The sequence below is a fragment of the Argentina anserina genome, chromosome 3 (assembly GCF_933775445.1).
Source record: "Argentina anserina chromosome 3, drPotAnse1.1, whole genome shotgun sequence".
NCBI classification, from domain to species: Eukaryota; Viridiplantae; Streptophyta; class Magnoliopsida; order Rosales; family Rosaceae; genus Argentina; species Argentina anserina.
In genome coordinates this window covers 34,059,833-34,079,092 of record NC_065874.1, presented here as the reverse complement: position 1 = coordinate 34,079,092, position 19,260 = coordinate 34,059,833, and the positions used below count along the sequence as shown (strand labels likewise).

Below are 19,260 nucleotides of genomic sequence, written 5' to 3'. Positions count from 1 at the left end.
AATCATGTTTGGAAGTCTTTAAATAGAATCAGTAAGGTCCACAGGAGCTTCCTAAGTCATCAAAGCTGAAACTTTACTCTAAACTTTACTCTCTCAGGGTAAAGAGGTTAAGAAATTCAGATTTTAAAACATATATGCAACTAAACCACCAAAGTTCAAAATTCACGCACTCACGGAAAACAAGTAAAAAAAAAGTAGGTTCTATAACACACAACCATAATTCACTCAATGACTTATATGCTATGACATTTCCATTTCTAAATATATATAACACTCCTGGGCCATTAGAATTCACCTTCAAAATCAATCCAGAAGAGAAATAACATTCTATATAATCAGCCACATGTCCTCTAAAGCACAAAAGCATAGAACCAAAAAAATCATGTCAAGCTAGCTACCTATAAGTTCATCCAGCTTCTAATCAAAGGGTCCGCTCAGGACATTAAGCAAGCAATTCAGGCTGTATACCAATAAAAATGCAAATAGCTCGCAAGTAAATATCATACAGTCCATTTGACCAATGACAACCAAAACAAGAAAATAGTTAAACGAGTTCCAAGGAAAGCATCTCTTTACATAATTATACAAGTGAAATGAGATGAAAAAATTTGATAGCCCGCATCTATAATAAAATATCCTTCTTACGTTAATATTTAGGATTCAAACCAGCACATTGTAAATGCAGGACATCATGCATGTTCCTTCACTATGATTTGGAATTTGAAGAACCATGGCCATTGAAAATTGGAACTTTTCAGTTTGATGTAGTGCTGCTTATATTATGTCCTATCATGCGAGTGTACTGACAAACATCCTAGATCTGTAGGAAAGTAGGAATAATAGATACCAATAAAACAAAAGGAGCATGAATGAAGGAAAAAAAAAACAAAACAAAAACATAGAATGCAATAACTGGCCTATATTTTTTTATTTTATCTATATTTATTGTAGAGATAGTTTCTAGACCCTAAAAGCAACACTAGGACACTTCATCTTGTGCTTATATATACTGACCGTAAGAGATCATTTACATCATATAAATATCCTTATCTGATAAAATCCTTACTGATTCTGATCCAGCAGAGAAAGGAAAACGAACACAAAAAAGGACAGGAGAAAATTAAAGAAAACATCTTTGCTCGTTTCCGATTTGCGAAGTATATTCATTCAGCAAAGTGCCAAGCTTGGAACAGGCAAGAAATTCCCGTATTAACACTTACAGACTTACTACTGCTGTATAAATAAAACAAGTTCATGATTATAATAGGATATCCAATCGGACAATCTACAAATGACTATTGAGTTAACTCGTCCAGAGTCGTAGCTGGATGCAAAACCAACAATTCCAAATGCAAATTGCATTCATTTAACTTATTTAACTACTGCAATCAATGTGAAGTCGTGTTTCTATTAACCTATAGTTCTGACCAATCAGAAAAACATTCTTCAGCTGTAAGATTGAGTACCTGCGACACAAGCCATTACATGCAAGCAAAAGAGAGATTGATCAAGAAAAATGGAAGCAGCAAAAAGGAAGTAGCATAGGAACATTACATGATGAAGGCACCAAGCATTTGTCCAGCCCCAAAAGGCACGTCCATATCGTCGTCATCATACACTAGCATTGGGGTACGAGGCAGGAATTTGACTTTGAAGGATGAATCAGCATTGTCTTTTACTTTGAATGTGAATGCCACAGATTCCACACACCTGGTCATCTTGTTCTTCCCACCATCCTCTCCACTACGTTGGAGTTTAGATAAAAAAAGGCAGACATTGTTACCTCCAAGGTGTAGCAGCTGATAATTAGGCAAAGGAATATCACCAAGACAATCATCCTTGTAATGCAACAAGTACGGAGGCAGCTGCACGCAACTGTGGTCTTGCTTGATGGTAGTAAAATCATATGATATCAGATGAACTGATATGTGGTGACCCTCTGCGAGTTCGAATGTGAAATGCACAAATTGCTTACCATCATTCACAATTAAACTCGTGCCAAAAAAAATAAAGGGTTTGAAGAAAATTGTCTGAAGTTCTCTCCAGCCATGCTCTGGTTCAGCCGTGTCAAAGTAGAAACTACCAGCGCCTTCACAAAGCAATATATGTCTCTCTGCAGCAGCAAAGTACACATCGTCCCGGCAAGCTGGGTGTTTATGTGTAAATGGATAAACCGAAAACTTTGTGTAGGGAGGTAATGGCAGTTCAGACCAATGATTGCCATCAAAAACTTGAAAACAGGGATTATAAGCTTTACCAAGAGCATACAGTTTGCTGTCCACCTCCACCAACATGGGCAGCATGCTCCCTTTCACCATCTTGGGCAGCTCCACCCTGGTGTCATTGGCAGTCTCAATAGAATAAATCTCTGGAACCATGTCATATTCGAGACTCCCTGAAACCTGTTGAGCGCCACCTCCCAGGACAATTTTAGAACCCCATAGGCCACAACCCATGTAACGGGGCAGACCTTCAGCCGAAAATGTAGTGACCATCTCTAATTTCACTGGAGAAGGAGCAGCAAGCAGTTTGCGAAACCCAACAGATGAAATCGTGTAAGAAACCTCACTGTTCTCTCCGTACTCACCAAAACAGAGGTACAGAGACAGGCGATCGTCCACAAAAATAGACGGTTTTGCCTTCTTTACCTTACGCAAAGTGCCCAACAATTGCTTCTTTGCAACGTCCCACACACGCTGAATATTTTGCACCTTATTGCCTTCATCCTCCACATTCTTACGACCCGATAATTTAGACATTCCTGCCCTCTACGCTTCCCTCTTCTGAGGTCAACAAAGTGTTTGTTTCGGGTTAATGGAACTCGGCAGTCTCATCACCACAATGGGCGGCTTCGAAACTCAAAGGAGGCCTTTGGCTGTAAGGTTGAAGGATTTAATTTTGGAGATATCTTCAATGGTAGAGACTAGAGACACGAATTGGAATAAATGGACAAGGTAGGATGGGGTTGGAGGATGGTTAGGGTTTGGAGCAGAGATCTGGAAGTGGAAGCCACCGACCGAGAGTCAGAATGTTTTTCTTTTTTAAGAAGAAGAAGAAACAAAAGCCAGTGAAGACCTTTACATGCAGTAACGGAGCTTAGTGCAACCTTCTCTGGCCTGTAGCCCAGAAAGATTTTTAGCCACCCTTACATTTTAAAACTCTATTTGTTAATTAGCCCAGCAAAAAAAGTAATTATTCATAACTCAGTGTCTAAGTCCCACATTTCCTACCAAAAGATGAATGCTTATTTTAATTCTGTGTTTTTTTTTTGAGATTTTAATTATGTGTTAGTTATCTCAAAATCATGGTATTTTTGTCATTGGAAACATAATTACCATATAAATGCTAGTTATTTAGTATGCAAATTTAAATTTGGACCGTATAATCATCATAATTCCTGATATTTACCATAATCATGGTATTTTTGTCATTGCCCCGTAATTTGATACAGTTAACATAACGTATTGAGAATGGACCAAGATAAATAATTCATCTATTAATGTGATAGTTTTAGAATTTAATTAACCAAGATTCTCAATGGAGAAAAACTAAGACTTCATATACTGTTTTTTTAATTTTACCTATAATAAAAGAGCGCATCTAAGTCGAAACTAATGATATACAACCTAACATGAAAGACATGAAACAAAAGTGTGAATCACTGCTAACTAGCTACATTACATGTACCTTTTGTTGACGTTTTCTCTTTAATTAAGCTTGTATTTTTTTTCTTTTGAATCAACGGATAATTATATTGTTAAAATACCCGGAGCTTTACGAGATATATTGAGGAGAGACTAACAAGCACCATAACGGGTTCCTTTATTCATTGCTAAATCATCCCGTTTCCCCATAAAAAATGTGTTTACTAACCTATCCGAAATGGAAATGTCGTGGGTCCCATCAGAAAATCCAGCAATCAATCCTCCAAAATGACTTCGGACCATATAGCGCGGATACAGACATAAGTTTTTCCGTATTCGACACAATTCGATACGCGAACAGGCTAAATGAAATTTTTGTTGGACATTGACACGTTTTGGACACGTTAATTAAATATTATTTTAAATATATATACCTAATTAAGAAAAAAATTAGCAACTAGCATAGTTTCTTAAATTAGAACAAGATCATCTCCATCTTCATGACCACCTCCATCTTCAACATTACGATTGGCATAACTGATCCGGCACTAGAACTAATAGGAGTTGATCAATCCTCATGTACTCATACCTTCTGAAAATAAAATACAAATCAAACTCAACATTTATATGTCAAGTTTTGTTTATATGTTAAGCTCAGCCACTTGAGCGACAAGTAAACAATCATTGTGTTTCTAACATAATAATTATAACATAACCATTGTGTTTCTATTAAGCAGGAACATGTAATAAAAATTTATGTACGTCTGCCTCTCTTATCTTGTCTTAGACAAGGTCTAAAGTCTATATATGATTCATTATCTTGAGTTAAGATCATTTGGTGCTTCCTCAGGAAACTGCTGATGTCTAAAGTCTATATATAATTCTAACAGAACCTTGTGTTTCTAGCATAATAATTCTAACAGAGTCATCAAAGTTAACCAGACTTGAAAAACGTTGTCATTTGATAAGAATTACTTGAACTTGACTCCCATTAATTTGCACATGTATATTAAAATAATAAATCATTTGACAGGGTTATCTTGCCTTCAATCGAGAAAGGTGAATGAAGACCAAAACAGCACAGCAACTACAAAAGAATTTTCGTTTCTAAATTTTAATAAGCTTTTCCCCCTGAACTCAGAATTCCGATCACATCAAATTCTTCGGCTTCTAAATTCATGGCTCCTTAATATTATTTATATCAATTCCAAATGTCCAAATCAATTATAGAAATATGTTGTATCACCTGTATGTTTTGCATCATTCAAACTTGCAGCATTTTGCTCATCATATGATATTCCAATATGAAGGTATGAATCCACAAAAAATAAATCAAACTATGAAGAGGAAAACGAAAATTCAAGGTAAATTTGCAGAAGAACAAACAAAGTTCTTACTTCAATTAACAAAAGAAGAAGAAGAAGATCATTCAAACTTGCAGCATTTTGCTCATCATATGATATTCCAATATGAAGGTATGAATCCACAAAAAATAAATCAAACTATGAAGAGGAAAACGAAAATTCAAGGTAAATTTGCAGAAGAACAAACAGTTCTTACTTCAATTAACAAAAGAAGAAGAAGAAGATCATTCAAACTTGCAGCATTTTGCTCATCATATGATATTCCAATATGAAGGTATGAATCCACAAAAAATAAATCAAACTATGAAGAGGAAAACGAAAATTCAAGGTAAATTTGCAGAAGAACAAACAAAGTTCTTACTTCAATTAACAAAAGAAGAAGAAGAAGATCATCAAACTTGCAGCATTTTGCTCATCATATGATATTCCAATATGAAGGTATGAATCCACAAAAAATAAATCAAACTATGAAGAGGAAAACGAAAATTCAAGGTAAATTTGCAAAAGAACAAACAAAGTTCTTACTTCAATTAACAAAAGAAGAAGAAGAAGAAGAAGAAGAAGAAGAAGAAGAAGAAGAAGAAGAAGAAGAAGAAGAAGAAGAAGAAGAAGAGGAGAGAGAGAGAGAGCTCGAACTTACCTTGCTGAAAAGATCGCAGTTGGTGGTGGTGGCGATAAGAGAAAGAGGTCGGCGACAACGGCTGTGGGAGCGAAGTGGTCGGAGGTCTTGTCGGGATTGGAGTTGTAATTGCCTCAATCGTACTATCTTGAGGCAATTACAAATCTTTCTTCTCTCTTAATTATATCATGGCTTTTGTAATCCAACATTACTATAAGCTATAAAACATAATTATCATTAACCCCAATTTCACATCTAATGTTGAACAAAAAAAATAACTCAGCAAGACTATCTGATCAAACCAAAACGACAGTCCACGTCCCTTAATTTCTCCAGCTCATTCTCTTCTTGTTGTTTATCTGTGTGACTTTGAGAGAAATAAATAAAATTAAGGGTCACTCCCTCAAAATCCTTATGTAGAAGCGAAGTCCGATTCGTGGTCGGCGTTAGTGATGGAGAAGCAGGTGTCCTCATGATGAAAATCTCAGAGCAAGCTGGAGGGGCGTTGTCATAACCCAAAACAGGGTTATGACTAATGTGGTGGATTTAAGCATAAGTAATAGGCATAAAAGTTCCTTTGAAATATCTAAACGTTTTTTTTATTTTGACTTGAAGTAGAGAAAAATTCAAAACTTGATAAGGAAATAGAGGAAGAAAATATCAACTGAAATATTGAAATGTGGCCACAAGTCCACTTCATGTACAAGATTTTTACAAAGTTTTTTTTAGTGAAACTACAAGATAGGCTGACTAAAGATAAAGAGCGAACTTTTCATTCAAAACAAAGAAGTACAACTTGACTTCAAAACAACCTCACCACATCTCAGTACCATTTCTCCAAGTTTATACCTCAACTAAATATACAACATTCACACATCAAAAATAGAAGTACAACTGCTGAGATAGTAGCCTATCTACAACAGTGCAAAAACAGTGGCCAAAAGAAACACAGCCAAGCTTGTACTTTAACAAGGTAAGACTCCATACTCAAGCACCTCAAGACAACTTAGAGATAAATGAACCACTCCCACTTACAGAGTTCTTACCTGAAATCACAAATAAAATAAGGAATGAGCTTTACAAGTTCAGTAGGTACGATAAAGAATCGACTTAAGTAAGAATTCTAAATTAGCGTATAAAATGAAATGAAAGGTGATCAGCAGAATAGGAGAAGAGCAAGAAGGATCCAATTGTAAGGACTACTGTAATGAATGAATTAAATTGAATCTATGACATGGTAAATCTAAACAAGTAATAAGAGGCTCAGCACAAACTTAGAGGCATTAATAAATGAAACGCAAAAGGACTGCAACAAGGAGAAATGATGACTTGTCACATGAAACAATTGCAAATAAAACTCTTCTAAAGACTGGCGAATAATAACAACAAATAATTTTAGCCTCCAAGTCTGTAACAAAATTCAAAAAAGTCATTTTCATACAATTTGAAGGTTCAACAAATACCAATTAGAGCCCACCGCCCAGCTAACCACTGAGCAACCTCCGCAAGGTAGCGGATCCTGATCAGGTTCTGGGTGTCTTTGCACCCTAGATAGACAATCCTTCCATAATAACTTTCCCGGGCCTAACCGAATAAAAACATTTAAATCCAAGCAACAATGCTTTCCAGGAGTTATTTACTCCCTTAAAGCAATTAGTTTAAGCTTGAAACCCCCTCCAAGCTTAGAAAAAAAGAATTATGTCTCGAAAACAGGCTTATACTTGAATCTTAGTAAATATTCTTTTGTGTTGGAAATGTAAAGGTTTCTTTCATTGTAAACTTGTCAGCTCATTTCATTTCGCGAAAAATTTAAGTAGATTTTAAGTTATCGAGTGTTCAAGTCGAACTACGTTCATTTGTTCGCTTGTTATCTTTCTATTTTACCATGCAATTACGGTTATTTTTCCTTGCGGGATGTGAAATAAGCTGCATCATACAGGCCGGAAGGAAGTAAAAGCTTTCAATTTTTTATAAACTCAATTCTTCCTGCAAAAGGCTAAAAAGGCCTCTATAGATAGAGAGGCTAAAACCCTATAACCACTAGGATAAAATAAAACATAAATTACTTAATAATAAAACAAAACCTAATAAAGAAATCATAAAATTTCCTAAAAGTCAAAGATCCTTGCTGAAACCAAATCAAGCAAGTTCCCTAAACAGACCATCGCCCATGGAATGTCAGATCAAGGCCTAAGCCTTGAAACCTTCTTTACCACGTCTCTTATAGAACTTTAATGGTTTCTGCCATGTAGATCTTCTATCATTCCCTCCTGGCTGATAACAACTCGACCCCGACGCTTTAAAAGCATGAAACCGTTCGTACATATCAGGATACAAACGCTGCAGCTCAGTATCAGTAATCCAAGTATAATCAGAAAGTGGACGATTTTTCCACTTGATGAGGTACTTTTTGATAGCCGCCTCCCGAGTGGATACGAGTTGATGATCAACAATATCCTCTATGGTGTCAGGTGAGCTAGTTTCGCGTGAGAACTGAAGGTGTGGGAAGTGTTAGTCATCAATGTCATTGCAGCTAGCCATGGGAATTAAGAGAAATTGTGTTCGCATTTTGATATTAGTTCTTCTAGTGATAATTCTAGTCATGGATATGTGTTTACAACTACCATGAGGGGTGATTGATACTATCAGCATTTTGAATTAATTTGTAGTCATCAACTCATTGAGAGAAGCACTAGATTACCATTTAAGATTATGAACTCGTAGGATAATTGTAACTGCAAGAATTACTGTTTTGCTACTTAAAAGAAAGATTTTTCTATTACCACACAATCTTCAATTCTCTCTCTAATCATTTCAATTACAATTCTAATTGTGTGCTCGAAAAGCTGTGGTTGAATTGATTGCGGTGGATCGTTAGAGTCTTTGATTGTTTCGTTTTGCGAACTGCTTGTTTTAGTTTTGATTTTTCTTCTTTGATTTGGTTGAGAGGTTCAGAAATGCATTATCCGAAGTAGAATTTGAAGTCGAAATTGTAGAACTGTAATTGAATTTGAAGAGAAGTATGTGATGGCGGTTTTGAAATCGTTTGGTTGTGTATATTGATAGGAGAAGGTCGATTTCGCAGTGGCAAAAAGTACGTGGATGAATTTGAGATTGAATACCTGAGATTTTTACTGGTGCTTTTACTTTGTCTTTGTCAAACAGTAGCTTTTGTTGTGTTTACTGTGTTTAGTTAGAGTTAAGGATCATATAGATCTAGAATTGTTGAAGGAATGCTGAGAGAATATGGATTAGACTTGTAACTGTGAGAGAATATGAATTTTGAGAGCATATGAGGCTGTAAGGTATATCAATTTTTTCCTTAAATTTGTTCAGTGAGGCACCGTGCATAGCTTTTAACATGTTGACTACATTGGCATTGCTATACTCTTTTAACTTGAGTACTTGTATTATTAACTGGTCAAAGGTCGGATTTTTTTTCTTCTACTGCAACGAAGTAAAATAAGGGAACTCTTTGGCCTAGTTTTTGGGATTCTCAGTGTTAGCTTATATTATTTTGCTGAAGCTACTAACTTATGGCATGTATATATGTTTTTACTCATATAGTTTACAATAACGAAAGTGAAGTTTCCTATTGTAATTTCGTTTGGATTAGATAGATACTTATTCAAAAATAAAATGACGGTTGCAGATACTTGTTAGATATATTCCAGGTGGGTGATGATCTAGCTGGGAACTCAAATGCAATGGAGAAGACCAACTGCAAAAGGTTTCAACAGACTTTGAGCGAATTGATCAGTTGGCATGCTCTGGAAAATGTTTCAGCCCATTCTTGTCGCTGGGTTTATATTACTCTTTGCTGAAATCCAGTAAGTGCTCTATGCTCTCATGGTTGTAATTATTCTATGTTTCCTCCATGGTAGAACTAGAATTGGTTTTTACCGGTTTCATAAAGCTGTCCTCCAAAACTGAGGTCAATTAGTTTTTCATGGGTCAAGATGCCATATGACCCATTAACAGTTAATCACCAATAATTTCCTTTGGAAAAATTATGGGAGTGACTGAATTGAGCCAGCTTCCAATTATGGATGTTGAATTTGAGGTTGATGTTGATAAGATGGATGAGATTGATTGGTATTTGTCGGCAGAAAGTTTCTACAACCAATTGAGTCACGTTCATCTTCAACGTACTCTTTTCTCATCAATTCACCAAATGGCTGTGGCAACTTGATGAAGTAAAGTCTAAGATATTCAGTATTTAAAATGTTACCATTTATCCAAAGTAACCTACTGAACGTCTCATTGTATAAGTCTAAATAATCTAGACTACACATTTTGATATTATTAAGGTATGTTAAAGCTAAGTCTTTAGCTTTGGATTTATCGGCCTCTCTATCTAGATGTCCGCAAATCTGCCACCTTAATACTTGTCCTAGGTATCCGCCTTTACCTTGGGACTCATTGAACTTTGATAACCATGACGAATACCTATTTGTTTCACAGAAGGCTTGCCATGTTACCTTAGCATTTCCATGGAGAGTGTTCTCCATATATGCTATTTTGCTTTCGGAACTCCAATCAGAATGAAGTCCTAGAGCAATGTCCATGGAGGATTCCCAGTTAGAGATCTCCAAGTTTGCCGTAGACAAATTATTGCAAAAAAGCAAAATTCCTTTGTCGTTGACCGGTCGGATTTGAGCTGACGGACCTGGAGTCCAATCAAATCTATTGTTTAAGTCTTCACCTAAACTCATACTTCTTTTCTTATTAATAGCGTTATGTCTATTAATTCTCTGCCTATATTCTGAAGCATAATTGTGCACGAAATCGTGATCGTCATGCTGTTCGTTTTTAGGCTTCCTACGTCTCGGTGGGTTTCTACCCTGATAAGTCGTAGCATTTATTCCTTCTTCAGGAATTCCATTTTCTAGAACTGACATCTTTTTAGTTATGTCTTCTAGTTCGTCTTCTATTGAGTTGATTGTTAACTCTAGACCTTTATTTTCTAAATTATCTTCTTCTTCAGAAAATTCAGAAAATTCATCTTCTTCAGTTGCTAGAAATAAATCTATTTCTTCATCTGAAATTATTTCTATCTTTTTAGAAATTATCTCCTCTATCTCTTCTTCTTTTATGTTATTATCACATTCCCTTAAGAAGATTTCAAGGTTGGATTCTTTGATCATTGTTTCTTTGTCAAAACCATATTCCTCTGGATATTCTATGATGCTTGTTAGAGCAAAATATTCTTCCTGAGTTTGTTGATCAAATTGTTCTTCTTCGTACCTTTTATCCAAGTTATTAAACCTGAGATTAAGTGAGAAGAATGACACATTGTTTGGATAACCAAACTTGTCTAGAAAAGAATCTAACAGTTCCCTATTCATCTTCTGAATCTGACCCTGTTATCTTTTCCATTTCTTGTTGAGAAAATCTCCTACTTTGATTACTAGATGACCCTAGGTATCTAGGTTGTTTCAAAGTTACTTTGAGAGTATTCTCAGTTTTTTACTTATAATCTACTTCATTGCTAGACTTAGCTTTGATGTGATTATTTTCCTTATTGTTAAAAAGAAAATCAAGTTCGTAACTTAATTCTTTTAACGGGATGGGTTGAGGTACAGTACTTATGTCCATCTCATTTGGCTTTAAGTAAATTGATTTACCCTCTTTTAGGTTTTCTAACCCAAACTCACCATCTCTTTTCCTAAGAGGATGAGGTGCATTTATCCACGAGATGTAGATTTGAGTGCTAACACTTAAGGCTTTTGAATCTTCTTTTAAGTCAATCCCGGCTTTAATATCAAGAACTAGACAATCGTCTATATTCTTGTCTGAAGCACTAACCAAGTAATCTAAACCCATTACTGTATAAACAGCTCCTGTGTAAAGATTAGTTGACCATAATCCCATGATTGATTTTTCTAAATCTAGGATTCTTTTATCTCTAATAGAGATTTTTACTGGTATGTCAATTCCAGCATTACCTAACCATTTTATAAGAATTTGTATGGCTGCTATGTGATAGTAACCTTTCTTATGGTCAAGCTTTAGACTTTTGATCTTAGATTCTTGTTCTAGATCTTTCCTTGTTACTGCTTTTATAGTAACTTCATTATTTGCAGAATAATCTCTTGTTTTAATTAAGAAAATTCTTTTATTCTTATTAAGTGACAAGTTTCATCATGTCATTATTGGTGTGGTATCCCAGCGCCTCGACTTAACGAAGATTCAAGACGCGTTGGCAGAGCAATTGGGCATTGAAATAAAAGAGAAGACAGAAAGTGTGAGAGCTGCTAAATTGAAGACGAAGATAATGAGAAATGAAAAGATTCTTATAATCCTCGACGATGTCTGGGCGTTAATTAAATTGGCAGAGATAGGAATTCCCAGCTACGAGGAGCTTCAAATGCGCAATTCCAAAGTCGTACTCACCACAAGGATAGGAGATGTCTCTAGTGTCATGGGATGCCAAAAACAGATAACCCTGTGTGTTCTATCAAAAGATGATTCCTGGTCCCTGTTTGTTAGAAATGCAGGCATGTCTTTAGAACTCACAAGATTTGAGAAAGTGGCGAGGAGGGTAGCTGCAGAATGTAGGGGTTTACCGATTGCATTGAAAGCAGTTGCAAGGGCACTCGGAAATAAGGACCTGGCGGAATGGGAGAAGGCAGCCCAACGATTAAAGAGGTCACAGTATGCCAATCCTAGCCATGATGAAGATGCATTCAGATGTATAAAATTAAGCTATGATTACTTGAACGACGAAGACCAAAAGTCATGCTTCTTGCTATGTTGTCTATACCCAGAAGACCACGAAATAAAAATAGAAGACTTGTTCAGGTATGTGGTCGGAACAAGATTTTTTCAAATTGCCGAAACAATAGAAGAAGCCAGAGGCACACTAGTTTCAATTGTCAAGCATCTGAATGACTCTAGCTTGCTTTTGGATGGCTGGGAAAGTGGATGTGTAAAGATGCATGATGTCATTCGGGATACAGCCATTCAAATTGCGGAAACTGAACGTGGGTTTTTGGTGAAAGCTGGCATTGGTTTAGAGACTTGGCCACGCGGACTAGATCAAGGTTGTACTGCTATTTCACTTATGAGGAACGAAATTCACAAGCTACCCGAGGAAGAGTTGGTATGTCCGCATCTCCAGATTTTGTTACTAAATCGAAATGCTGCTTTAGATGAGATCCCAGAATCTTTCATGAAAAGACTGAATGAATTAAGGGTCTTTGATGTCAGCAACACTAGTATTTCCGTATTACCCCAATCATTTAGTCTCTTGACCAACCTCCAAGCTTTGTATTTAAATGGTTGCCACAAATTGAATGACATTTCCATAGTGGGGAAACTTAAGAATCTTGAAATTCTTCGTATTATGTAATAACCCTCGTTTTCAAACATTATTTGAATTGAATTAAATTCTATTAAGTTGCGAAGTTTGATTTAAACCGAATATGATTGCTTGCAAAAGTTACGAAACGGGAACGGAAACGTTCCGAGAACGTTTAATAAGAAAACGTTACGTTTCCGAACGAATTTATCGGCTTTTATTTCGTTGCTCGGTTGTGAAAACTTTCTTCACGGAAGTTGTAGAGCTCGTCGATACGAGTTCGGGGATATGTGACGCGTTCGAATCGGACGTCGGAGGTAAAAGTTATTAACGTCGGAAGTTAGTTTCCGATTTGGAAACTAGTATAAATAGATAATTATGGGATTAGGGTTTCCTTAATCAGAAACCCTCTTTTCCCTTCTCTCTCATCCCGCCGCTCTCAACTCTCTCTCTCTCCCCGATTTTCTTCTCCTCTCCTTCTCCGAAATTCTCCCCTTCGATTCGCCGTCTCCGAGCCGCCGTGAAGTACACCGCCCCTCTCTACGTCGCCGCAAGGTCACCCTCAGCCATCCTCCAGCCCGCTAGCTCGTGCCTCGCCGCCGTGAGATCGCAAGGACGCTGCAAAGTTTCTGCAGATTCCCTCCGCCGCTGCCAAGCTCCTCCGACGCTCCCCACGGCTCAATCGAGGTAAGGGATGAACGAATCGAGTTGTGGTGTTGATGTTGTTGAATTTTTGAATGGATTTGTGGGAGTTTGAGGTGGGTTGGGGGAGAGGGGTACCGCCGCCTCGCGTGAGGGAGTAGGGGGCAAGCTATGGGTGGTCGGAGACCGTGGGGAAGTAGAGGAGGAAGAGAGGGTGGTTTTGGAGGCGGCGGTGGCGTGATACGCGCCGTGGTTAGCCTCGGCGCGTGGGCCCCACGCGCGGCCCGCCGGAGGTGGCGCGTGTGCCACACGCGCCGCCACGTGCGGCGGTGTGAAAATGTTTTCCGATAGGGGTATTTTGGTAATTTACTGTGTACGGTAAATGTAAATGAAATTTTTATTTACTACGGTAAATGTAATTAAATTTTACCTTCGGTAAATGTAATTATAAATTACTTTCAGTAAATGTAAAAAGTAATTTGTAAAAGGGTAATTTAGTAAATTTTATTTACTGAATTTGTATTTACATTTAAATCGTACGTATACGTACAGAAATACGTATTAATAGTTATACGTACAGAAATACGTATTAATATTTATACGTACAGAAATACGTATTAATATTTATACGTACAGAAATACGTATTAATATTTATACGTACAGAAATACGTATATATTATTTATACGTACAGAAATACGTATTAATATTTATACGTACAGAAATACGTATATATTATTTATACGTACAGAAATACGTATTAATTGAGTATTGTACAGTAACCGTGAATAGTGAACAGTGAACAGTAACTTCGTATAAACCAAAATTGCTGAACAGTAACCGTTTATTACTGTTTTGGCATTTAAAGGTTTACGAAACGATTCTAAATTCTTTTCTTATTCTTTTAAGGTGATCATTAATCGAGGAAAGGAATTATCATCGGGAAATTGAGGATTTACGCTCGAGTCGATAAGGTGAGTAAAATCTCACTGAATTTACGAATCTACCCTCGTGGTGATTCAACATTTTGCAAGTGTGTTTATCAAATGAATTATAACATGTATATAATTTAGTGGACTACATATATATAGTATAATGGTAATAGGTACATAATATATATATAGTTCATTAAATTATGTACTGTTATTAATTCATTAAAAATAGTCATTTCGGTGACGGAAAATTGAGCATGAGTATGTGAGAATATTGTACGTAATTCTTCAGGTGTTTATGGATTATGACATGTATAGGATATAGTGGACTATGCATATATTGTATAAATGGTAATAAATACGAATATATATAGTTTGCTATATAGTATACTGTTATGATTTTTATTGTGGTGATATCATGAAAGTTTTAAAACGTACAATATGATGAGTGATTATTGTACATGATTTTATCACGGAGAATGTAATAAAATTGTGAGTTGTCTTCGGACGTAATGTGTGGTACAATATGATGTGTGATTATTGTACGTGTTTTTAACATTGAGGTTGTTAAAATGTGATTTGTCTTCGGACGTGATTTTTGGTACAATATGATGTGAGATTATTGTACGTGTGTGGCAAGTCGGAACCTAGCCTTTGGCCGGGCGAAAGTTACGATACAGTTAGAGCTCTAGTCTGTCTGCCTTAGTACTGCATGCGAGGTAACGGGTGGTTATCTGCTCATGGGTACTCGGTGTATTTTGGATGTTGGGTAGCGGGTGGCTATCCAATATCAACGGTGTATTACGAGAGGGGTAACAGATGTGTACCAGCGTTCTTGGTACCCGTATTATAAATGCATTGGGTAACCAGAAGGGTTACTTAATTTCCTCATGAGCTTTTTATTTCATATTTCTTTGGGTCAACCAGATGGGCTGACCATTGGCTCATGGGGGCATTTATATTTGTTGTTTTGTGATCTTTCGTATATATTGATATGCGAACTGTATTTTGATTTTACTCATACGAGCTATAAGCTTACCGGGTTTGTGTTTACAATCCCGGTGCACCAATTCGATGGTGTAGGGGATAATTCTGCAGGTGCTGATTAGTGGAGGTTGAGTGACGACTACAGAGGCTCGAAGTCGTTCGGATCCTACTTGTGGTGAGATTTTAGCATGGATTCGTGTGTGAGGATTTGTGTATTTTCATTTGTGAGATTTGTGAGTGTTTTGTGAGAATTATTACAGTTCCATCTTGTGTATGGATTATAATTTGGGTTGTAATAATTGGTTGTCTGAGTTGTATTGAGAACTCAGAATTGATCCGCTGTTACACTTAAATGATTTCGGTTTATTTGAGATTATTTGTGTTTAACGACTTTAGAATTTTGAGTTTTTAGGCTCGAAATTTTGGGGTCGTTACATATTAGATCTCTCAGGAAATATTTGCCGAGAGAAATAGGAGATTTGACCAATCTAAGGATTTTGGATATCAATCGCTATTCATCAGGGGTCACAATTCCATGTAAAGTGATATCAAAATTGCATAAATTAGAAGAACTGTACATGGGGCACTGTGAATTTGAGAGCTCGGGGTGTGAAGTTGAGGGACGTGGAGAAGAGACCAAGATTGGGTTTGGTGAGATAGCTGGTTTATCAAATTTGGATAGATTGCATGTCGGTATACCAAAATTGAAGAACTTGGTTTTGGAGTATCTTCCAAAGTTGTATGGTGCAAGCAGCGGTACTGTTGATATCGAGTGTCCTTCATTGGAACAAGTGGTCATGGTGGATTGCCCCCATCTTCCATTTTCAATCCCTTATTCCAATCTCTTCAAATCCTCAGAAGGTTACAATTTGATTTGCAATACTGTGAATATATCAGATGACATTTGATTTGCAGCTTGTACTTGTAAATAAAATTGTTAAATCAATTCAAAAATACTGTAATGTATATATCTAAACTGAAATTGCATATAGTACCCAGTCAAGTGACTTATGGTCTCATAATAATCATATGATCGTAGTTGTTCTACAACATTTCTGAGTTTCCATTCAAAGCCAGACTAATTAATGTCCTTAAAGATGTTTCTTATATTTATCTTTCCCAATAGCAGTACCAATACTGATGAAACTTTCGTGTTATCTTAGATGGTTTAAGTATTGTGCTTCCCTATTTATACTTCTGCACTATTCATGCAAGTATTGCTCAAAACATGTTGTTTGGCTGTTTTATATTAGCTCAAGCGAGCTTTTTTGTGATTAGTGCCTCCAAAAATACTTACTATAATGTAATTATGTTCATTGATCAAAAACCTGGTAGCAATATCTAGTGCTCATTCGCAGGAACTTCATCATAGCATGTATCTACAGCTTATGATTTGGTTCATGCTCAGTATTGGCAGTGCTTATCTGTTCTATTCTTTTTTTCTTGATGCTGAGAAGTTGAGGATAATGATACATGTGTTTTGTCTAGGAAATTGTTGGTAAAAGTATACTAGCTGAAGGCTTTGTGTGTTTAATTACTGTTTAAATTTTTCTGGCGTAGGTGGTATTATGTTATATTGCAGTAATCTGTATCATTTTCTATCTATCAGGCGATGCAAAAGTATATCATTCGCAGGAACTTCAAGGTGCATTGGTAAATCAGCTGGGATTGGAAATGATATTGGGTACTTTGAGCCGAGTTGGCTGAAATTTGACATATGCATCAGCAGAGATATCTTTTCGGAGATGATGCTTTCTTTGAATGATCAACCTTCAACAGCGTTGAATCTTGACAGAACAATCAATGGCTTATCGGATTGGTTCGTCAATGCAGTGACAGAGAGGGCAGAAAAACTAGAGTACAGAGAGTTTGTGGGAGTAATCAACATTATCAAGGAAAATGAGCACGGGAGATTACATGGGCTTAAACATCTCAATGTAATTGGGTGCCATGAGAACTTGGAAGAGTTGATAAATGCTACAATATGGGATCCAAGAAAACCTGTGTTTGAGGGCTTGGAAGAGTTGCATGTCCTTGACTTGCAAAGCATCAAGGAGTTATGTGTTGGTGAACTACATCTTGAGTCTCTATGCAATCTCAAGTTGTTGAAAGACCAAATTTGTTGCAGCTTGGAAAATGCACTTTTAGCACCAAAGTTGTTGCAGATACTAACAATTCTGGAAACACTATTTTGTGTAACTATGGAACACATGAAATATGTGTTTGGATTCGAAGGGCTTGAGCTTGGACTGTTTCTCTTGACAAAACTGAGCGAGATGAGATTGTGTGCTCTTTTTGGACTCATAAGCATCTGTAATGGTCCGGTTCCAGATACAGTCTTTGGAAATCTTTAAGTTTTGGCAGTTTCCGAGTGTACAAAACAGGAAAGTCTATTCCCGTTTGATGTAGCTGGATCTCTTCTGCAATTGGAAGACCTCCCTGTGGAGCACTGCCCTAAATTGGGTAGAGTTATTGAACCATGCAACAGCTTGAACAGATGCATCTCTTTTCCAGGATTGAAGAAATTAGCTTTGATAAATATTCCAGAGCTCACATGTGATCAACAACATTTAAATTCTCTAACCAAAAGGTATGTCTCATGTGCCATTACCTTCACCTGTCTTATATAGTTATATATTGTTTCATCTTTCTATTTCAGCCATGTCATGAATAAAATTTCAGACATATTATTCCTATTGCACTTCTTGAGCTTGAGCATATATGTAACCGGATTGTATATATATGCACCTACAAATCTGCTTTTCACTCATGTCATTCAAACAATGAAAGAATCTTATTTAACAATCACTTATCATTTAAAACTTTAAAGTAGTTTTGGTTACCATTTGCAATGATCAGTTGAGCACCAATTCACCATATTTTGAATACTGACACTAGCTTATTGACCAACTAACTAAATGGCACTTTTTGGATGGTGGATGTGTGCACAAAAATAATAGTTATCGTGGTGGCGTTGCATTTTTTCGTTTTTTGCTTTGAACTTCTGCCACTTGATTCCCGTTCGAGATTGTACTGTTACCGTGAAATGTTGATGGTTGACACACTTTTTATTAACTAATTATTTTCTTCTTCTTTTTTTCATATTGATCAGATGGGAGGATGTGTATAAGCTTTAGGAGAGCTGACGAGGGAAAGACAAAATTAAGAGATGCTCAGTGGTAATTGTATGCTTGTGTGAATGCTATTATTATTTTACACAACTTACGAAAGCCAAAACCTGTGATTATGGTTTTCTATGACAAATGTTATATACAGGTAGAAGTTTAGCCGTGATTTAGGCGCAAACTTTGAGTATGCTACTCATGATGGGTATCAGGTTTCTGTTGACTACAGTAAGATACAATTACTTGATTTCCATTTTGATACTCTAAAGACTACCATTCAGAAATCAGAACTTCTAGTTTCTTTGTTGTAAGTTTCTGAATGTAACTTGCATATATGCAGCTAGAACTAGGTGCAAGTGTGTAAGAAGATTAAATTTTAATTCGAAGCAATGGAGGTCAGAATGAGTTTTGAAGAAACAAGATGAGCATTTATGCATTGGTTGGAGTCACTTAGATACCAGAGGATGATAACATCACTGAGCTTGTGGCGCACATAAGAGGAGGCGTAGGCAAGACAATCATGAAGAAACATGTCAGTGGCATGTGCAGGCTTAAGCTTATGTGATTTTGCTAATTGTATACCAAAGCCATGATTTGCCAAAAAAAAATAAAATTTCAAAGCAAATTGGCAGAGGATTGAAGAAA

At 36.5% G+C, this 19,260-nt stretch overlaps 1 protein-coding gene and 1 pseudogene across 1 annotated transcript; one reads left to right on the top strand and one right to left on the bottom strand.

The window, feature by feature from the left end:
- Positions 1 to 1,193: 1,193 nt before the first annotated feature.
- Positions 1,194 to 2,777, bottom strand: LOC126785920 (uncharacterized). Its single transcript, XM_050511600.1, has 2 exons — positions 1,555 to 2,777; positions 1,194 to 1,466 (listed from the first exon to the last, which is right to left on the bottom strand). The coding sequence occupies exons 1-2, from the start codon at positions 2,757 to 2,759 to the stop codon at positions 1,376 to 1,378; spliced, it is 1,296 nt and encodes a 431-aa protein (XP_050367557.1). The 5' UTR covers positions 2,760 to 2,777; the 3' UTR covers positions 1,194 to 1,375.
- A 6,862-nt stretch (positions 2,778 to 9,639) lies between these two features.
- Positions 9,640 to 18,797, top strand: LOC126787565 (disease resistance protein At4g27190-like; annotated as a pseudogene).
- Positions 18,798 to 19,260: the final 463 nt, after the last annotated feature.

Bases quoted from the DNA above. Each gene is read 5' to 3' on its own strand.
- LOC126785920 (XM_050511600.1), bottom strand. From the start codon at position 2,759: ATGTCTAAATTATCGGGTCGTAAGAATGTGGAGGATGAAGGCAATAAG. The intron at 1,467-1,554 runs GTAATGTTCCTA...CTTGTGTCGCAG, and splicing joins ATGCTTGGTGCCTTCATCAT to GTACTCAATCTTACAGCTGA.